Genomic DNA, 21090 nt, shown 5'->3' on the forward strand with positions numbered 1-21090 from the left:
ATCCCAGAACCAACACCACTAAAAACAGATGCTCTGGTCATTTATCTCATGTTGTTTGTGGGAGCTGGCTGTATGCAAATTGGCTGCCATATTTCCTATATTACAACTGTGACAACATTTCAAAGTACCTAATTTGGTGATAAGTGCTTCGGGACGTCCTAAGACCATGAAAGGCCCCATATAAATGCAAGTTCTTTCTTTTTATATTTTCCTTCTGAATCATGCACTTCTACTTTCACCAAGACGCATTTCAGACATCCACTTACACTTGGGACTGGATTTTTGATCTGGGGTCAGGACCTCAACATCAGGCACATTTCCAGTTCCTGATCCCACATTGTGTCAGTGCCTCAGGCATGACCTGATTTTTCAGCAGCTGGCCAATTAATGGCCAAGGGGTGTGCTCGCCATGAGTACTGCGGGCGGGCTCCTGAGGCTGGAGGGCTAATAGGAGGCCCTCCAGACCCGAGAGATCGCGGCGCCCTTTGATGAGCTTTTAATAAAGATGAAATTTAAAATAGCCACAGCTCCCAGACCGCTACTGTGAAGGGGGAGCCCTCCACAGGACGGTCTGTGGCCGCAACTGTAGCCATCTCACATGCACAGCCACAGGAGGTGGGTGGTGGGCGGGGGGGGTGGGGGGTGTTAAAAATGTTATATGGAACACTGCCCCCCACCCCCACACCACCCGTCTGCCACCAGGAGACCACTGCAAGAACAAATGTAGCAGCTCATGGGCATCCAATCGTTGATAGGAAGTCGATGCTTCACAGCACAGACTGGCCAGTAGCACTAGTTGTCTACTTGGTACTTGACATTAAAATTCCAAACAATTGAGTTCTCTATTTGAGACAGGCACACGGAAGGGCCAGATCCCAGTGTGGGCATCCCCTGCACGGAACCCTACCTGTCAGGAACATACAGGCTCTGTCAGTACCCCTTAAATTATCATCAAAAGGAATGGAATGTCGTGGTGAGCATGTCCTTAATTTCCCTGATAACCTCTCCCGATGGGAATAAACCTTCCTCATTTCCCCCATGCACCCCCAATCCCCTCACAGCAGGCTGGGCTTCTGACACATGATCATTTAAGTGACAAGAAAGGGAAAAAAACATTTATCTAGTGCCTTTCACAATCTCAGGATGTCGCAAAGTGCTTTACAGCCAATGAAGTACTTTTGAAGTGCAGTCACTGTTTTAGGAAATGTGGCAGCCAATTTGCACACAGCAATTTCCCATAAACAGCAATGTGATAATGACCAGATAATCTGTTTTTGTGATGTGGATTGAGAGATAAACATTGGCCATACAGGGATATGTCTCCTGCTCTTCTTCAAAATAGTACCAAGGGATCTATTACATCCACCTGAGACAGCAGACAGGGCCTCAGTTTAACACCTTATCCAAAAGAAAGCACCTTGGAGTGAGCAGCACCTCTCAGTCCTGTACTGGAGTGCTAGCCTAGATCTTTGTGCTCATATCTCTGGAATGGGTGTTGAACCCACAATCTTCTGACTGAGGAGGCAAGAGTGCTATCCACCGAGCCACAACTGAATACCTGTATGTCCTGCTGCTCCACTGAAGTACTGCCAATCCAAGATAACAGTGGAAGGAGGGCCACATCTTCCGAATATCAGCCCCGGAATCCGGAGGTTATTATATTTTAACATATGACCACAGCGCTTCTCTAGCGCAATCACGGGTGAATGCTTCAACTCGCTGCTGACAATTTGACACTTATCACCCTCAGAATGAGTAGGCGATTTCTCACTAGGAAATTACCTTGCCAGTAAACAGTTCTCAATTTTGAAAATGAGCAGGACACTGCATGCTGCTAAGGTTGGGAGTTAACACAGATGTGTCATATGTAACTGGAACTTAATAAACTTAACTTCACAGCTGTGAACGTTCTCCCTCCTCTAAGCTCAAGTTTAAAGAAAACACACAAGAATATTTTGGGAAAGAATCAATACCCGCTACACTTCATTTTACTTCTACAACATTTGATCAAAATCTTTACTCTCACTATAACCTGGCAGGGAATGAGCTAAGCAAGGATAGTATAAGAAAGAAAGAGAGGAAGACTTGCAAATATAAAGTGCCTTTCACGACCATCAGACATCTCAAAGTGCTTTACAGCTAATTAAGTACTTTTGAAGTGCTGTCACTGTTGTCATGTAGGAAATGCGGCAGCCAATTTACACACAGCAAGCTCCCACAAACAGCAATGTAATAATGACCAGATAATCTGTTTTTGTTGATTGAGGGATAAATATTGGCCAGGACACTGGGGAGAACACCCCTACTCTTCTTTGAAACAGTGCCATGGGATCTTTTACGTCCACCCGAGAGAGCAGACTTGGCCTCAGCTCAACATCTCATCTGAAAGACGCACCTCCAACAGCACAGCACTTCCTCAGTACTGCACTGCAGTGTCAGCCTAGATCTCTTGTGCTCAAACCCTGGCATGGGATTTGAACTTGGGACCTTGTGACTCAGATGTAAAAAGATGTTAATTCTGAACAAACCCAGCTGACTCGCAAAGGACTCCAGTGCACATGGCACCAATGGATTGACCTATTTAATCCTTCCCTCTCCCTGACCCTCCACCTTCTTCTTCAGCCAGAATTATTGATAATTTCCAGTGAACTTCCTCCTGATTACAGACTGGCAGAATTGCATCCTTGCTGAGGGCCAGTCAACAGACCTCCCACTGCCCAGTGCTCCAAACTAGTAGGTTTGAAAAGAAAGGGACTAATGCATGTAACCAACGCAAAGGAATACAGCCCCATCATGCAGGTTAAGAGTTGAACTTGTGCGGTTTAGAAACTGCAGTGTGTGATATTCCGGTGCAGAAGCTGCGTGCAATGTCTGACATTACTTGGTCCGCTATTTTAACTAGACTGCAAGCTTGGGAGGAAGGGGACAGGCAGACTAATGTAATTGGGACTGTAGCTCCAATTCTCTATTTGTAAACACCACCCCAGTCAACGATCAAGTAAATTTCCACAACTGTAGAAAATTCTTCAACAAAAATGCAAATAAAACCAAATGGAGTTACGTACACACACACAGCATTTCCCAACAGAGCCTTTGCATAGCACTTGGAGTCAGCCTAGGCTCAGGGGGTAGCACGGATGTCTCTAAAACAGAAAGTTGTAGGATCAAAGTCTCACTTCAGAAACACAAGCAAATAATTCAGGCTGACAGTGGAGTGCTGCACTGTCAGAGGTGCTGTCTTTCAGATAAGATGTTAAAGCCTCTCAGGTGAATGTAAGAGATCCTATGGCATTATTTCTGAAGAACAGCAGGGGTGTTTTGCCCAATGCCCTGGCCAATGTTTATCCCTCAACCAACAGATTATCCAATCATTATCACTTGCCGTTTGCTGGATCTTGCTGTGCGCAAACTGGCTGCTGCATTTCCTATATTACAACTTCAAAAGTATTTAATTGGCTGTAAGGCATTTTGGGACATTGTGAGATCATGAAAGGTGCTATATAAATGCAGGCACTTTGTTTCACAGTAGCAAAACAAGGATCAACAGTCATTACAAATACACTCTGCCAACAATCCCAATTCGGCTTCCTTTTGGCCACTTAACCTTTTCTGTTCACAATGACAACTCACCCTGTGCTGTTATACAGCTTGTATTTTAAAATGTCAGCTCATTCTTTTTGGGAGGAGGGGCCGGGGGAAGGGAAACATTGAGGTAGTGCCCATCAATACACAGTACTTGCACTGGCATTATTCAAATCAAAAACAAAACCCATGGTGTTTTTTTTGCAACAATGGTTACTTTTCACTGCTACACTATATGAGAGGTCACATCCCATGTTGTAAAAATGATTTCTAATGAACAAATACTCATCTTCTGAACATGAGCAAACTGACTGCCTGGTTCTAACTTCACCCACTACAGAGAATACAAGCAACAGAACTACTTTGATCTGCAATTTAAATAAAGTTTAAACTCTTCTTGCATGCAGTCTTCGACTCCCCAGAGCACAACCTTTTAATTAAATGGAGTCATGTTTCAAGGAGCAGACTGTTGATTCATTAATCCACAGGCTTTGAGTGTTGGTATTTATTGAGAGTTGAATATTGGAATTTACCAATTCCTTGTCTCATCAACAGGGGGTAACCTCACTCCATATGGTTCAGATGGTAGTACTCTTATCTCAGAGTCAAAAGATTGTGGGTTCAATTTCCACTCCAGAGATCTGAGCACAAAATCTAGGCTGACATTCTTGTGCAGTACTTATGCTCCACTGTTGCAGGTTCAGTCTTTTGGATGAGATGTTAAATCAAGGCCCTGTCTGCTTTCTCAGGTCCGTGTAAAAGGTTCTATTTCAAAGAAGAGCAGGGAAGTTCTCTCTGATGTCCTGGCCAATATTTATCTCTGGATTAAAAACAAGAAATGTTGGAAACACTTAGCAGGTCTGGCAGCAGCTGTGGAGAAAGAAGCAGAGTTAATGTTTCAGGTCAGTGACCCTTCTTCAGAACTGACAAATATAAGAAATGTAAATGATTTTAAGCAAGTAAAGTGGGGTGTGGGGCAAGAGATAACAAAAGAGGTGTTGATAGGACAAGGTCACAGAGAATAACTGACCAGAAGGTCATGGAGCAAAGACAAACGGTATGTTAATGGTGTGTTGAAAGACAAAGCGTTAGTGCAGGGTGGGTGTGAATAGACGGTAAAGCACTCCAAGCACTAACATTAAAATTTTTTTAAAAACAGAAACAGTGGGTAGGCACAGTAGAAACAAACTAAGTAGTACACTAAAAAACCTAAAATAAAATAACCAAATAAAAAATACAAAATAACTAAACATAAAAAGGGGGGCCATCATGCTCTGAAATTATTGAACTCAATGTTCAGTCCAGCAGGCTGTAGTGTGCCTAATCGGTAAATGAGATGCTGTTCTTCGAGCTTGTGTTGATGTTCGCTGGAACACTGCAGCAATCCCAGGACAGAGATGTGAGCATGAGAGCGGGGGGGGGGGGGGGGGGGGTTGGTTGGTGTTGAAATGGCCAGCAACTGGAAGCTCAGGGTCATGCTTACGGACTGAGCAGAGGTGTTCCGCAAAGCGGTCACCCAATCTGCATTTGGTCTCCCCAATGTAGAGGAGACCACATTGTGAGCAGCGAATACAGTATACTAAGTTGAAAGAAGTACAAGTAAATCGCTGCTTCACCCTGAAAGGAGTGTTTGGGGCCTTGGATAGTGAGGACAGAGGAGGTAAATGGGCAGGTATTACACCTCCTGCGATTGCAGGGGATGGTGCTGTGGGAAGGGGGTTAGGGGGATAATCGAGGAGTGGACGAGGGTGCGTGGAGGGAACGATCGCTTCGGAATGCTGACAGGGGAAGGGAGGGGAAGATACGTTTGGTAGTGGCATCACGCTGGAGGTGGCGGAAATGGTGGAGGATGATCCTTTGGATGTGGAGGCTGATGGGGTGAAAAGTGAGGACAAGGGGAACCCTGTCGCGGTTCTGGGAGGGAGGGGAAGGGGTGAGGGTAGAGGTGTGGGAAATGGGCTGGACATGGTTGAAGGCCCTGTCAACCACGCCGGACGCGGTTGAAGGCCCTGTCCTGGGCTTGCTGCAGTGTTCCAGCGAACATCAACGCAAGCTCGAGGAACAGCATCTCATTTACCGATTAGGCATACTACAGCCTGCCAGACTGAACACTGAATTCAGTTATTTCAGAGCATGACGGGGACCCCCCTTTTTATGTTCAGTTATTTTTTCTTTTTTATTTGGTTATTTTATTTTAGGTTTTTTAATGTGTTTAGTTTGTTTCTACTGTGCCTACCCACTGTTTCTGTTATTAAAATTTTATTTTAATGTTTGTGCTTGGAGTGCTTTGCGCTTTACAGTCATTCACACCCTCTCTGTACTAATGCTTTGTCTTTCAGCACACCTTTAACATGCCTTTGCTCCATGACCTTCTAGTCAGTTATTCTCGGTGACCTTGTCCTATCAACACCTCTTTTGTTATCTCTTGCCCCACCCCCCTCCCCGCTTTACTTGCTTAAAATCTTTTACATTTCTAATATTTGTCAGTTCTGAAGAAGGGTCTATGACGTGAAACGTTAACTCTGCTTCTCCCTCCACAGATACTGCCAGACCTGCTGAGTATTTCCAGCATTTCTTGTTTTTATTTCAGATTTCCAGCATCTACAGTATTTTGCTTTTATTTCTGGATTATCTGGTCATTATCACATTACTATTTGCGGGACCTTGCTGTGTGCAAAATTGGCTGCCACATTTCCTACATTACAACACTTCAAAAGTACTTCATTGGCTGTGAAGTGCTTTGGGATGTCCTGAGGTTGTGAAAAGCACTGTAAAAATGTAAGTGTTTTTTTCTCTTTCATTTTCTAATATCTGAATACTCAGAGTTTAGAACATGGAATTCTTTGCCACAGACTACCATTGAAGCAGAGTTGTTTAAAAGGGAATGATGTTGTTGCTTAAAAAGAACTTGCACCTATGATGTTATATTAATGCTGCATGAAGCTGTGAAGGATACTTACAGCCTTATTCCAGAAGAGTCCAGTGGTATGGTACTCCTTGATGTAGGCCTGAAGCTCTGTCCATATACTGAGGAAGGATTTGACCCATTCTACATGTCTCTTATCACTGCAAAGATTTGAACAAAGATTGAAGAGAGTATCAACACCAAAATGTTGATTAAATTGGTGAGAAGCTATTTACCATGAAGCTGACAGTTTTCACACAAAACAAAACATCTAAACAATTCCAGATAATAAGCCTCAATTTCTCGGGGCTAGAATATGTTTTAATAGCACAATTATGTAGGAGGTGCACTTAATTGAGAAAAAAAGTTGCTATTTTTCTTTAGGATGCGCTGACCCTGAAGCAATCACACTCAAGTACAGTGTGACATTTTCAGAACGAGGGAAGGGAAAAAAATCAGTGAGTGAAAAATTAGTGAGGGAAAAAATTGGCATGATGAGCTGGATGTGTTGGATCCTTATGCATGCATAAGCAGAGCAGACTTTTCCAACAAGGCAGTACAATATGTGCAAGAGATCTATGGGGCTCTGTGTTGTGGAATCATGGACATTCATACCATGGGATAACAATGTGCGTACACAAGACAACTGCCAAATGAATAAAAGTGGGGGGGAGGGGGGTGTGACATGGGGGCAAGTATTGATACACTTCCATTCTCAAGAGTAAAGCTTTTTGTCCTTTTTAAATGTAATCTTTCCCTAATGATGCAGAGAACAGAAGAGGCAAAAGGAGAGAAAGCAGAGCAGAACAAAGAAATAAACAGAGGAAAGAGAGAAAATATGAGTGTTGGCCAGTCACTACACTCAGAGACCTGAGAGAGGCTGGTTAATTGGATCACACAGACTGCTGCAGTTATAGGCTCCAAGGAGCTTGCCCCTTTGCTGTGATCCTATTTAAAACATAGTAGGACAGAAGCTATATCTGGATAACTAAAAAAAACTTTGGGCAGTCTGGAATCTGGCTCTGAATAACTATTCAGAAATCTTCCCATGATGTTTCCTGTTAAGGTTGCCATTGGCCAAAGAAACTTGGAAAACTTGTAGGCGAGCTCAACTCGGGCACCTGGGAGACCTGCTCATTGAGTTAGGCCCAATAGAAAGTACATTATACTGTTAGCAGTTATCAGTAGAATCAGAGGATTTAGGACATACAGTCAACTAATCACACTTCCTGTAGTATAGTGGGCTGTTATTTTGAACTTTGAGGAAGTTGTTTCAATTTCTTTGCCATGATGGAAGAAAATAACCTGTTCTTTTGGGAATGACAAAAATAATAAGGCTAATAAGTTTCAGCTCTTATAGCCTAGAGGATTCTTCTGCAACTTGGAAGTCTACAGTAGAATTCACTGTGCTGTGTCCTCTGTTAAAATATTGTTCTTTCATCTCTGGGACCCAGGACTGATTTACTATTGCACGTTACCAGCAGAGAACCTTAACCAACCCCCCATGAATATCAAGGGATCTCAGGTAGGTAGTTCATGATTTTCCATCCATGGCTGGGATGAAATGGTTCTTTCTTGCTTTTAGCTACAACGAAACAAAGTGAGCAGTTTGGGAAGGTTCAAACTGGTTTATGAAAGCCACGAGTGTTACTCTGGTGCAGGGTGGGTGGAAGGGATACGAACATATGAATTAGGAGCAGGAGTAGCCCACCCTGCCCCTCCAGCCTACTCCGTCATTCAACAAGATATTGGCTGATCTGATTGTAACCTCAATTCCACATTCCTGCCTACCCCTGATAACCTTTAACTCCCTTGCTTATCAAGTATCTACATACCCCTGCCGTAAAAATATTCAAAGACTCTGCTTCCACTGCCTTTTGAGGAAGAGAGTTCCAAAGACTCACAACCCGCAGGGAAAAAAATTCTCCTCATCTCTGTCTTAAATGCGCGACCTCTTATTTTCAAACACTGACCTCTAGTTCTAGATTCTTCCACAAGGGGAAACATCCTTTCCACATCCACCATGTCAAGACCCCTCAGGATCTTATATGTTACAATCAAGCTGCCTCTTTCTAAACTCCAGCAGATACAAACCTAGCCTGTCCAACCTTTCCTCATAAGACAACTGGCCCATTCCAGGTATTAGTCTAGTAAATCTTCTCTGAACTGCTTTCAACACATTTAAATCCTTAAATAAGGAAACCAATACTGTACACAGTATTCCAGATGTGGTTTCACCAATGCCCTGTATAACCTCCCTACTTTTGTATTCAATTCCCTTCACAATAAATGATAACATTCTATTAGCTTTCCTAATGATGTGCTGTACCTGCAAACTAACTTTTTGCGATTCGTGCACTAGGACACCCAGATCCCTCTGCATCTCAGGGCTCTGCAATCTCTCACCATTTAGAGAATATGCTTCATTTTTATTCTTCCTGCCAAAATGGACAATTTCATGTTTTCCCACATTATACTCCATTTGACAGATCTTTGCCCACTCACTTAACCTATCTATAATCCCTTTGTAGCCTCCTTAAGTCCTCTTCACAACTTATTTTCCTACCTATCTTTGTCTCATCAGCAAATTTAGCAACCACACCTGCGGTCCCTTCATCCAAGTCATTTATATAAATTGTAAAAAGTTGAGGCCCCAGCACTGATCCCTGCGGCACACCACTTGTTACATCTTACCAAGCAGAAAATGACCCATTTATGCCTACTCCAATAAACTGGTTAAACATGATTTCCCTTTTACAAAACCATGTTGACTCTGCTTAATTACTTGAATTTCTCCAACTGCCCTGCTATAACGTCTTTAATAAAGCTTCTAACATTTTCCCTACAACAGATGTTAAGCTAACCGGCTTGTAGTTTCCTGCTTTCTGTCTCCCTCCCTTTTTGAATAAATGAGTTACATTTGCTATTTTCCAATTTAATGGAACCTTCCCTGAATCTGGGGAATTTTGGAAATTAAAACCAAAGCATCAATTATCTCATGAGACACTTCTTTTAAGACCCTAGAGATGAAGTCCATCAGGACCGGAGAACTTGTCAGCCCGCAGCTCCAACAATTTGCTCAGTACCACAGAATCATTACTGTGCAGGAGGCCATTAGACCCACCATGTCTGCACTGGCTCTCTGAAAGAGCAATTCCCTCAGTTCCATTCCCCCGCCTTCTCCCTGTAACCCTGCACATTCTTCCTTTTCATATAACTGTCTAATTTCCTTTTGAAAGCTTCAAGTAAACCACATTCTCAGGCAGCACATTCCAGACCTTAACCACTTGCTGCGTGAAAAAGTTTTTCCTCATGTCACTTTTGCTTCTTTTACCAAATACTTTAAATCTGTGCCCTCTTGTTCTCGATCCTTTCACGAGTGAGAAGTTTCTCTTTATCTACTCTGTCTATACCCCTCATGATTTTGAATACCTCTATCAAATCACCTCTCAGCCTTCTCTTCTCCAAGGAAAAAAGTCCTAACTTCTCCAATCTATCTTCATAACTGAAATTCCTCATCCCTGGAACCATTCTCATGAATCTTTTCTATACTCTCTCCAATGCCCTCACGTTTTTCCTAAAGTGCGGCTCACAGAACTGGACGCAATAGTCCAGCTGAGCCGAACTAATGCCTTATACAAGTTCAACATAACTTCCTTGCTCTTGTACTCTATGCCCCTATTAATAAAGCCCAGCATACTGTATGCTTTATTAACTGCTCTCTCAAACTGTACTGAAAGAGAGTAGCTAAAGTGAGCGTGGGACCCTTGGAGGATGCAACTGGAGAATTGATAAAGGGGAACAGGGAAATAGCAGATAATTTAAACCAATATTTTGCATCGGTCTTCATGGTGGAGGACACTATAAACATACCATAGATATCAGATAAGCAAGGAGATAATGGGAGGAAAGATCTTGTAACAGTCTCCATCATGAGGGACAAAGTATTTGACAAACTAATGGGACTACAGGCAAACAAGTCGCCAGGACTTGATGGCCTGCATCCAATGGTTTTAAAGGAAGTGGCTGCAGAGATAGTGGAGGCATTGGTCGAAATATTCCAGAACTCACTGGATTCCGGGAGGGTTCCAGTGGATTGGAAAACTGCTAATGTAACGCCCCTGTTCAAGAAGGGAGGGAGACAAAAAGCAGCAAACTATAGGCCAGTCAGCCTAACATCGGTCATTGGGAAAATACTAGAGTCCATTATTAAGGAAGAAATAGCAGGACATTTAGAAAAGTCAATTCAACAGTGTCAACATGGTTTTGTGAAAGGGAAATCACGTTTGACAAATTTGCTAGAGTTCTGAGGATAGAACAAGCAGAGTTGATGAAGGGAACCAGCAGATGTAGTGTATTTAGATTTCCAGAAGGCATTCGATAAGGTGCCACATAAAAGATTATTGCACAGATAGGAGCTCACGGTAGTGGGGGTAATGTATTAGCATGGATTGAAGATTGGCTAACTCACAGAAGACAGAGTGTCGGGATTAATGGGTCTTTTTCAGGTTGGAAAGACGTAACTCGTGGAGTGCCACAAGGATCAGTCCTAGGGCCTCAATTATTTACTACCTTTATTAATGACTTGGAGGAGGGAGCAGAGTGTAATATATCCAAATTTGCTGACGATACAAAAATAGGTGGGAGAGCATGTTGTGATGAGGACATAAGGAATCTGCAAGGGGATATTGATAGGTTGAGTGAGTGGGCAAAAACTTGGCAGATGGAGTTTAATGTAGGAAAGTGTGAGGTCATGCACTTTGGTAGGCAGACTATTATTTAAATGGACAGAGACTTCAAAAAAGTGCAGCACAGAGGGATCTGGCTGCTTTTATGCATGAAACACAAAAAGTTAGCATGCAGGTGCAGCAGGTAATTAAGAAGGCAGATGGAATTTTGGCCTTTATTGCTAGGGGGTTGGAGTTTAAAAATAGGGAAGTCTTGTTACAACTGTACAGGGTGCTGGTGAGGCCACACCTGGAGTACTGTGTACAGTTTTGGTCCCCGTATTTGAGAAAGGATTGGAGGCATTGGAGGTAGTTCAAGAGAGATTCATTAGGCTGATTCCCGGAATGAAAGGGTTGACTTATCAAGAACGGCTAAACAGGTTAGACCTTTATTCATTAGAGTTTAGAAGAATGAGATGATCTTACTGAAACGTACAAGATTCTGAGGGGGATTGACAGGGTAAATCTTGAGAAAATGTTTCCACTAGTGGGGGAATCTCGAACTAGGGGACATAGTTACAGAATAAGGGGACACTCATTTAAAACTGAGATGCGAAGGAATTTCTTCTCTCACAGGGTCTACCACAGAGAACTGTGGCGGCTAGATCACTGAAAGTATTTAAAGAGGAGGTAGATAAATTTTTGAAATATCGGGGAGTTGAGGGCTATGAGGAGTTGGCACGAAAGAGGAGTTGAGGTCTGGGGCAGATCAGCCATGACCTTATTGAATGGCGGGGCAGGCTTGAGAGGCCGAGTGGCCTACTCCTGCTCCTATTTCTTATGTTCATATGCCACCTTCAATGGCTTATGCACATATACACCTAGGTCACTCTGCTTCTGCACTCTCTTTAGAATTGTACCCTTTATTTTATACTGTCTCTCTACGTTCTTCCTTCTAAAATGAATCACTTCACATTTCTCTTCATTGAACTTCATCTGCCACCTGTCTGCCCATTCCACCGACTTGTCTATGTCCTTTTGAAGTTCTGCACTATCCTCCTCACAGTTCACAATGCTTCCAAGTTTTGTATCATGTGCAAACTTTGAAATTGTGCCCTGTACACCAAGGTCTAGGCCATTAATATACATCAGGAAAAGCAAGGCTCCCAACACTGATCCCTGGGGAACTACACTACAAACCTTCCTCCAGCCCAAAAAACATCCATTAACCACTACTCTTTGTTTCCTGTCACTCAACCAATTTCATATCCATGTTGCTACTGTCCCTTTTATTCCATGAACTGCAAGTTTGCTCACAAGTCTGTTGTGTGGCACTGTATCAAATGCCTTTTGAAAGTCCATGTACACCACATCAACAGCATTGCCCTCATAAACCCACTCTGTTACCTCCTCAAAAAACTCCAGCAAGTTAGTTAAACATGATTTTCCCTTAAGAAATCCATGCTGGCTTTCCTTAATTAACTCGCATTTGTCATGTGACTACTGATTTTGTCCCGAAATACTTTTTCTAGAAGTTTTCCCACCACCGACGTTAAACTGACTGGCTTGTAGTTGCTGGGCTCATCTTTACACCCTTTTTTGAACAAGGGCGTAACGTTTGCAATTATTCAGTCCTCTGGCACCACCATCTAAGTAACACTGAAAAATTATGGTCAGTACCTCTGCGATTTCCACCCTCACTTCCCTCAGTATCCTTGGATGCATCTCATCCAGTCCAGGTGCTTTATCCACTTTATGTACAGACAGCCTATCTAATACCTCCTCTTTATCAATTTTAAACCCATCTAGTGTCTGAATTAACTCCTCTTTCACCATTGCCTGGGTTGCATCTTCTTTCTTGGTACAGACAGATGAAAAGTATTCATTTAATACCTCAGCTATGCCCTCTGCCTCCATGTGTAAATCCCCTTTCTGGTCCCTAATCAGCCCCACTCCTCCTTCGACCACCCTTTTATGATTTCCTGTTGATTGTAATTTTCTTGAGTTCCTCCCGCCCTTCTATTTCCTGATTTACAGCAATTTTTGGGATGTTACTTGGATCCTCTATTGCGAAGGCTGATGCATTCGTTTTTCAGGCTTTGCACCCTTATTCCCCATATTGCACCCAGACACACCAACAAAATCGGTGGGATTCAATGCCCTAGTTAATTGCCAGCCAAGATATAATTTACTATAAACCTCACTGTTTCTTTGTGCCTGTCAGAAGATACCTAACCCACATGGACAATAGGCAGGGAGACCTTGACACACAGCGGGAATGCAAATTTGCTCTGTTGAGAAGAGTTGGGGTGTTCAACGTAAGGCAAAAGGAGGATAATGACATACAAGCCTGATGTTTGAATGACTTCCTCTTGAAGAACCATTAGTGGAAGGAGATGTGATGGCGGACCTCAAGTGCTTGCTGGCCATTGCTACTTGAAACAGTCCTCAGATTGTATGAACTCCAGCCTCTCAAGCTACTTAATTGGAATTTGCCTGGAATGTTACCCCAGTGTTCTCATTTTTTAATCCTCCTCTCTTGAAGGCTTTGATTCATACTTGAATGTGACTCAACATACATCAGCAGCCTTTCTGTACTCAAGGAGCTGTTTGCAAGTGAGAGTCCAATCCTGTCCCCACTTAGCATCCACACACATGCAATAGGCTGAGGAGGTACAATCCCCAGTTGAATCTTTTCCCTTCCCAACATCCCATTGCCAAGTCTAATGATCTGGAGATGGAACACCAATTGTCTCAAATCAGGAAATTTGGCCTTGATCGGCGATCAAATTTGATATTTTACAGAACTACAAAGCTGAGTACTGCCCCATCTAGTGAGCTTAATATATTGAGTGTACAGGAGAGCCTTTGATGTGCAGAGGCTATGAACACATGGCCAAACAGCTAACTGCAAATGAAGGAAATGGCTAAAGAATAAAAAGTCTTTCCCTAATTACTGCAATTAGGATTGGAGACATTTTCTAAAGGATGGCTGTCATTGGTTAGCCGACTGCACCTGTTTTGCGGAGTGCTGGGCGGGGTGGGTAGGGGGGTGCGGTGGGGGAAATGATGAATCATGCTCTGAAAGGACTGGTTCATAAGGTTTCATAAAGCCGAATCCTTAAACACGTGTCATATGGCAGCCAGTGCAGCACGATATACAGCATTTCCTTTGTCAGAAGTACAAATGAAAACTGTAATCCACACCCTTGGCTGCATGTATAAAAAATTCAAAACAAAAGATCCCTTGTATCAAGGGCTTTGGTCCATAACGAGTGAGACTTGGCTAGAAGCAGAATTATGATTCTATCGGCTGACTTAACAGCTCTGGAACCTGATAGTTATCAACAGTATAGTATGATAGATATTAAAAAGACTCTTGCCTGTTAAATACCACTGTGGTGCCAGGGAAACACTGGGCTGAATTTTATGTGCCCGCCCATGGGGGGCCGCATGTCACGGAGCCGTCACAATCTTTTATGCGGCGGCTTATTTAAATAGCCAGGGGCGAGCCGCCCCCACACCCCCCCAACAAACATGTGGAGGGGGCGGGCTGTCCGTCCCCGGCAATGGCGCAGCTGTCTGTGCGCAGGCGCTGACGCCACTTTTAAAGGGCTGCCAGCCCTACCGGGAAATTTAAATATTTAAAGGGAAATGGAATTAAAATAAATACATCTCTGTTGTCCCTCTCTCAAACCCCAATAGCAATTAAATTAATTATTTAAACTTCCCCCCCCCCCCAAAAAAACTGCACAAACTTTCAACTACAACCCTTTCCACCATCCCTCCCTCACCCCACCACACTGAAAAACTTACCTCCACCCCCACCTCGTTTCCCGACGGGATCTGAAGGCGCAGGAGTGCCGGCCGCTGGGCTGAAGATTGCAGTGGGACATCATGAGGCGACGTGAGAATAATTAATTTACTTCTTTTAATTTATTTAAATTGTGGTCCCGTCGCCAAGCAACGGGGGTGGGGTGGGGGTGGTGTCGCCACGAGGCCGTGTCTTCGCCGGTAATATTGGGCTGGGTCCACCCAGCATCGGGATGCGTGTCGGCCCTGTCCCGGAGACATTTTCCGGTACCCGCCCCACCCCCCACCACGAAACCCGATGTCGAGGGTTTGGTAAAACTCAGCCCACTGATAGTCTAACCTCTAACTAACCGATCCAGGAATAAATTGGCCAAAGACATTATTTGCATTAAAAACAAAAAATCCTGGAAATACTCCACTAGTTAGGAAGCATCTGTAAAGAGTGAATCATGGGATTAGTGTCTCAGGTCGATGACTGTTTCTACTGAAAGGCATTGAAACATTAACACTGCTGCTCTCTCCACTGGTGCTACATGGCCTGCTAAGTGTTTGCACCATTCTGTTTTTATTTCAGATTGGCAGCATTCATAGTATTTTGTTTTTGGTTTATTTGTATGTTAGCCTTCAACCAACTGCACTGAAAAATAAGGAAAGGGGAAGGTGAGCACATCTGATAAGAAACTTGCATCCTAGGGGGAAGTCCTAAATATCAATGTACTGCTCTGATGATTCACTTGTTCTCTAACCAGTGACTCTTGCCTGCAGTAGCTGTGAGGGGGAAAATTACCATCATTGCTGCAAAAGAAAGAGATGGTTAACTGCATGTGACCTTAACCTGCATAAGTCTGTGTTGAAGGCTGAGAGGTGGAAAACTGGAAGGAACAGCTGGACCTACAGGAGGCTATAACAACTCAATGTATTAATCTCTAAATATGTTGTTATCTTTCCAGCTTCCCCATGAATACAATTTTGCATGGATGGAAAATTGAATGGTAGTTATTACTAAAATCCTTTTAATTTGTTTTCAAACCATTTTATCGTGCTACTCAGAAATTTATTCCCAATTTAATACCATGCTGAATATACAGGCAATAGATTTAAACAGAACAAAACATGGCTTGGAGGGCAAGAAAAGCAAACTTACATGTCCTTGTACTCCTTTAACACCCTGTTAGTATAGAAAGTGGCTGCATCATTCATCTCCTTGACATAAGGACCTGGCTTAGGGGCCTAAGTTCACAACAGAACATCAAAGTATCAGGAGAAGGATGCAAAGAAAAGAGAAATTGGGAGGAAAAAAGGACAGATTAGATTCAACAGAAAGCTGTTTGTTAAGTTATCACCCAGTTAATAACCAGCAAAGCAGATCCCACATAAAGCCTTGATGTTTTCATAGAATGATACAGCACAGAAGGAGGCCATTTGGCCCATCATGCATGTGCTGGCTTTTTGAAAGAGCTATTCAATTCATCCCACTCCCCTGCTCTTTCCCCATCACCCTTTCATACGGTCATATCTTGGTTAAAAACCAAAGAGGAGTGAGCTACCTCAGTAGTGATATAACCACCAACAAATAGATCAGATCAAATGTTTAAAAATTAACCTTAATAGCTAATAGCCAGTTAACAGCTTAATAGATAATCTTAATAGAATTACTTTTACATGTTTAGAAATAGAATAATGGAACACTCTTGAGAGCTACATTACTAAATGGTAGGACAGAGCCTTGAATTTCAACATACTGGACCACAAGGCAATGAGGGCACAGTGCAAAACTCATTTCCAAAGTATTTGGCCTTGTAGATAAAGCCAGATAAATGCTTATTAAATGTGATCATCATGGAGTTTCTAAGCTGTCCTACTGTAGATTTCTATTCTAATAAGCAAAACACTAAATGTAGCTCCAATCTTTTAAAATTATATGGCATTATTGGCTGTAAGATACCAACTGATTCCTCAATCTCTGATTATGAGATGGTATAATTTGTAAGAAAGCACGGGCATACCATTCTCAGAGAACTGCCTACCCAGTCTCTCAAATTCCACAGCTGCCATTCGCAACAGACCCACATCAATGGCAATTATTTTCTTTGACAGCTGTCTTGTAACACCACTTACCTACAACTGTCCACCCCAAACGGCCCCTTACACCATCCTGGAATGGGTTAGAACAATGTAGATGTTCTTCTGTTGCTGTGCTATGCATATATAAATGCCATAAATGTACATTATAGAGGGACTGGATGATACAAAGAGGTGGACGTCTGCCTTTCACCTCTAAAATATGGGTTTGAGTTCAATCCAGAATGATAGGATAAGGATCTTCTCTGTCTGATGGCTGTAATGAGTTTCATAAATCTCAAATCAGTTCCCACAGCACAAACTGTCTCAAAATCAGTACGAGTGAGAAAGCTGACAGACAGACCACAAGATTCCTGGTATAGGAAATGGAAAGATTTCATCCTGGTACAGTACAGAGGGGGAGGGGCCATCTTTGGGGTGCCCTTCTTTTTGGTTGGGAGTAAGGTTCATCTGAGGTTGGGACTTGGAGAGCAGGTTTAAAACTCTGGGGTGGTTGCAATGGAGCCACTGACCTCCACACCTGCTGGACAGGCCCAAAAATTCAAGCACTCGATGCCAACATTTGTGTGCCCAAAACATGTGTTCTGCTCCAGGAGTGACACCCTTCACACGTAAAAATAACAAAAAAAATTACATACATTTGTAAGCAAGCTTTTGTGTTTTCATGGGCCGTAGGTGTGCACAATGGAACCTCAGTGGCCGTGAATTCTCATTAATTTTCAAATTGTTTGAGCAAACAGATCTTGTTCTGATTTAGGATTTTGCCCACCAGTTCCGCAATAATGCTAAAAATAGGCCATTCTGAACCTCCAGCCCCATAATATTCGAAAAGGACAAATCAGCAAGTAAGGATTCTGAATGAAAATAAGACCAAGCTGGCTGAGTCTCAAGGGTCAGATTGTAAAGCTGGAACATGTGGCTCCATTAGTGGAAATCTGGAACACTCGCCCCCAAAGACTAGGTGGAATTTCAAAACTGAAATTGACAGATTTTTGTTAGGCAAGTTTATTAAGGGATATGGAACCAAAGTGGGCAAATGGAGTTGAAATACAGATCAGCCATGATCTAATTGAATGACGGAACAGGCTTGAGGAGCTGAATGGCCGACTCCTGTTCTTATGTCCCCAGGACTGCAGTTTGGACAGCTTTTGCAATATAAATAGTCCCCATGCACTAGTTTCAAGTCTGCAATCTAATCTCAGGGTTGAGAGAGGTTGTGAACAACTTGAGTTTTGCTTTGTGATGTAGAAAGTTACTGAGATTTGGTTGCATATTTTAAAACACTCATAGGTTTCACTTAATTTTACTGAAAGCATTTTAAGAAAAAACCATGCATAACTGAACAAAGACTGATCATGTATGGACAAACCACTAACTAGAGAGGGGGATAGCTACTGTCTGCCATGCTGGAGCTGGGAGCCTCTGAACAACACCCACTCAAACTTCTGTATTCATTCAATACTAAATCTTTCCACTTACCACTGCAACCCACCCCAGTGCTGCGATGCTTTCACTAACAGCTGACAGGTGATTGAACAGCTTGCTGCCACGGTTCTTCTCTCGAAAGTTCTGGATCTCCTGCATTCTGTCAGATATGGGTTTGAGAAGTGCATTCATCTCATTCTGAGAGAGAGAGAACAAGACAAAATGTTAAGGGAAAAAATTAATTGTAAGATACAATGGGGCTGATTTAACATTTGCCTGACCTGCAGATTACAGTTACCTGTATCGCTTACAAATCCTTGGTGCACATATTTGATGCAGGCTAATATAGAATTTCCTGTTAATGTCATACCAGTTTAGGTTTTGACCATTTTGGAGGATGGATCTTAAAAATGCAACCATTGAAATTGCTACAACTCCCAGTACACTGGATTGAGGGGGGTGGGGACAGAGGTTGGAGGTGAGGGGAAGCACTGCTAGTGCTGGCTCAGAAAATATTAGTTTATGCCAGTAAATTCGAAGGCTTTTTTTTTGCACAAAAGTAATTAAAATTATGATCTAATTCAAATTTAAGAACTTAATTAATAGAGCACTTGCCTTCATTGCGCTTGTAAAAACTCAAATTAACAAGCAATTCAAATGAAGCAACCTTGAATTGAAAGAGAACAGACTGTCACCAAGGCTTCTCAGTAAAAAGTGCATCTGAAGTTAAAGCAGTCGTGTTTCTTTGATCATACTACTCAGTGCCAACATTTCTCTGCTGCTGATCCCTACAATTATGGTGCCGGTTAGACACAACTTTTGGCACAAAAGTATAAAAGCAGCGCAACTACTTTTGTCAGTTTTGTAGGCTTTGTATTCTGCACATACATAACCATTATCATCCTACAACAGATGCTTCTTATTGAAGAAAAACAAAGTCACTTTTACTGTTGGCATACCTGTTAAACAACTGATGTTTTCTCCAGAGTAATAATACAAGACCATCTAAGGTGACCCGACACTGAAAACAATTAGTTTTTTAAAAATAGAAAAACCAAGGCCCATAGTGCAATTATCAACAAGGTTTCAAAGCATAAAAGAGAACACAAGTTAAATCAGGGTGTTTGGATTTTAGAAGTCTTAAGATTGTAGGAGGACTGCAAGACAGATGGAGGTGAGGAATTCCAAAGATTTCAGGCCTTGAACAAGGTTAGAGAGAGGCTCGGTATGGGAAGTAAGGGAGTGATTAGATGACAAGTTGTATTTCTGGTTACATGTAGAAGTGGTACTAAGTGTCTACCCCAATTACGAGCACAATATTAACCATACATTTGTAGTTCCGTTGTTATAATAAAAGACCTAAAACATGAAATCTTATCATGTGATTAGTTAAATTGGTCCAGGGGTTCATACCTTTTTTTTCACGTTAACAATCTCTCTGAGGTCATAACACGTTAAATACAAGTTTTCAAATTCTGGAATTCTGACAATTATTCCATGGAAGGATCTTGCTATAAATTAAATTATGTTGTTTTTAAGTTAACTTTAGCTCTTAAGTGGTTGAATTTACAGGACAGCAGTACTGGGGAAGGTGAATTAGAATTTCGACAGTGTCTATCCAGATTGATTGAGACAATGGAAGTTCATTTAACATTCCAGTGATCATTCACATTTATTGTTGTTGGGGACTAAATTTGAGAGCAGCAGGAGATAGTTTCTAGGGGGTCCTCACTCAAAAGGACAGTAGACAAATTGATTGACAGTCCCACTGGCCAGTTCCACAGAGAGTTGGGAAGAGGGTCAGATGTCAAGCCTCTGGCTTTCTGTCCAGCCCAGAACAAAGAAAAGGAGATATGGTCAGGAGTCAGTTCTGCAAAGTCTGCTGCTGAACAGGGTGAGACCAATGCCATTTGAGATAGGGCTATCCAGAACCAGAGGAAACCTTGGTCCTAAAAATTAATTTAGGCCACTAACCAGGACAGTGAGGCATGTTTTGTTATTTTCTGTACTACAAGGAGGTTTACTGAATTAAGTCAAAATAAGACAAGATTTACTATAAATGTCCCTTTCATCATTAATTTAAGAACTGCAAAATAAACCAGTGTTGATTTATGCTTGGCCTCATCTCACTGAAGTGTGAATCCATCTGTCTATTGGAGTTTCGGACATGTGTATGTGGCCACTTGTGTGAAATTACCTTACCTAATTCAAAAGACAAGAGGGTTTCATTGCCACAACTCCCCAGATCATGCAACGTATGTCTAAATATTAGGCAATAATAGTAGGAAAACAATCTTTTTAAGAAGTTGTTTTTGCAATGGAGGAGATAGGAGTGTATTTGAGATTAGATGAGACTGTGATGCCAAGAATGTCAATAAGTGTATTTAAGAAGGGAACTAAAGGCAGAGGTGGTAGCTGTTAGTTTGACTTGTCACATGAAGAAACTGTGGGGGCAGGTGGGCAATTAAAATCACCCAGGTTACTTATCTATTGGAAAACTACCAGGATCTCACCGCCTGCAATTTTAACTTCTGCTGAAGAGGTAGCAAGGACACCTGCCTAAAATTGGCAAGGTCCTTCTTTCTATACATCATCTTTTATAAGCATTAGGTACCA

At 42.3% G+C, this 21090-nt stretch overlaps 1 protein-coding gene across 1 annotated transcript in view; it reads right to left on the reverse strand.

The window, feature by feature from the left end:
- The window catches only part of cap2 (cyclase associated actin cytoskeleton regulatory protein 2), a 237952-nt gene that overhangs the window by 46208 nt on the left and 170654 nt on the right, over positions 1-21090 (reverse strand). The window contains exons 5-7 of the mRNA XM_068057232.1: positions 18529-18672; positions 16112-16197; positions 6543-6648 (exon numbers count right to left, since the gene is read on the reverse strand). Coding sequence (XP_067913333.1) covers positions 6543-6648; positions 16112-16197; positions 18529-18672 — 336 coding nt within the window. The remainder of the gene's footprint in view (positions 1-6542; positions 6649-16111; positions 16198-18528; positions 18673-21090) is intronic.

This window comes from Heterodontus francisci, chromosome 2 (assembly GCF_036365525.1).
Source record: "Heterodontus francisci isolate sHetFra1 chromosome 2, sHetFra1.hap1, whole genome shotgun sequence".
Classification (NCBI taxonomy): Eukaryota; Metazoa; Chordata; class Chondrichthyes; order Heterodontiformes; family Heterodontidae; genus Heterodontus; species Heterodontus francisci.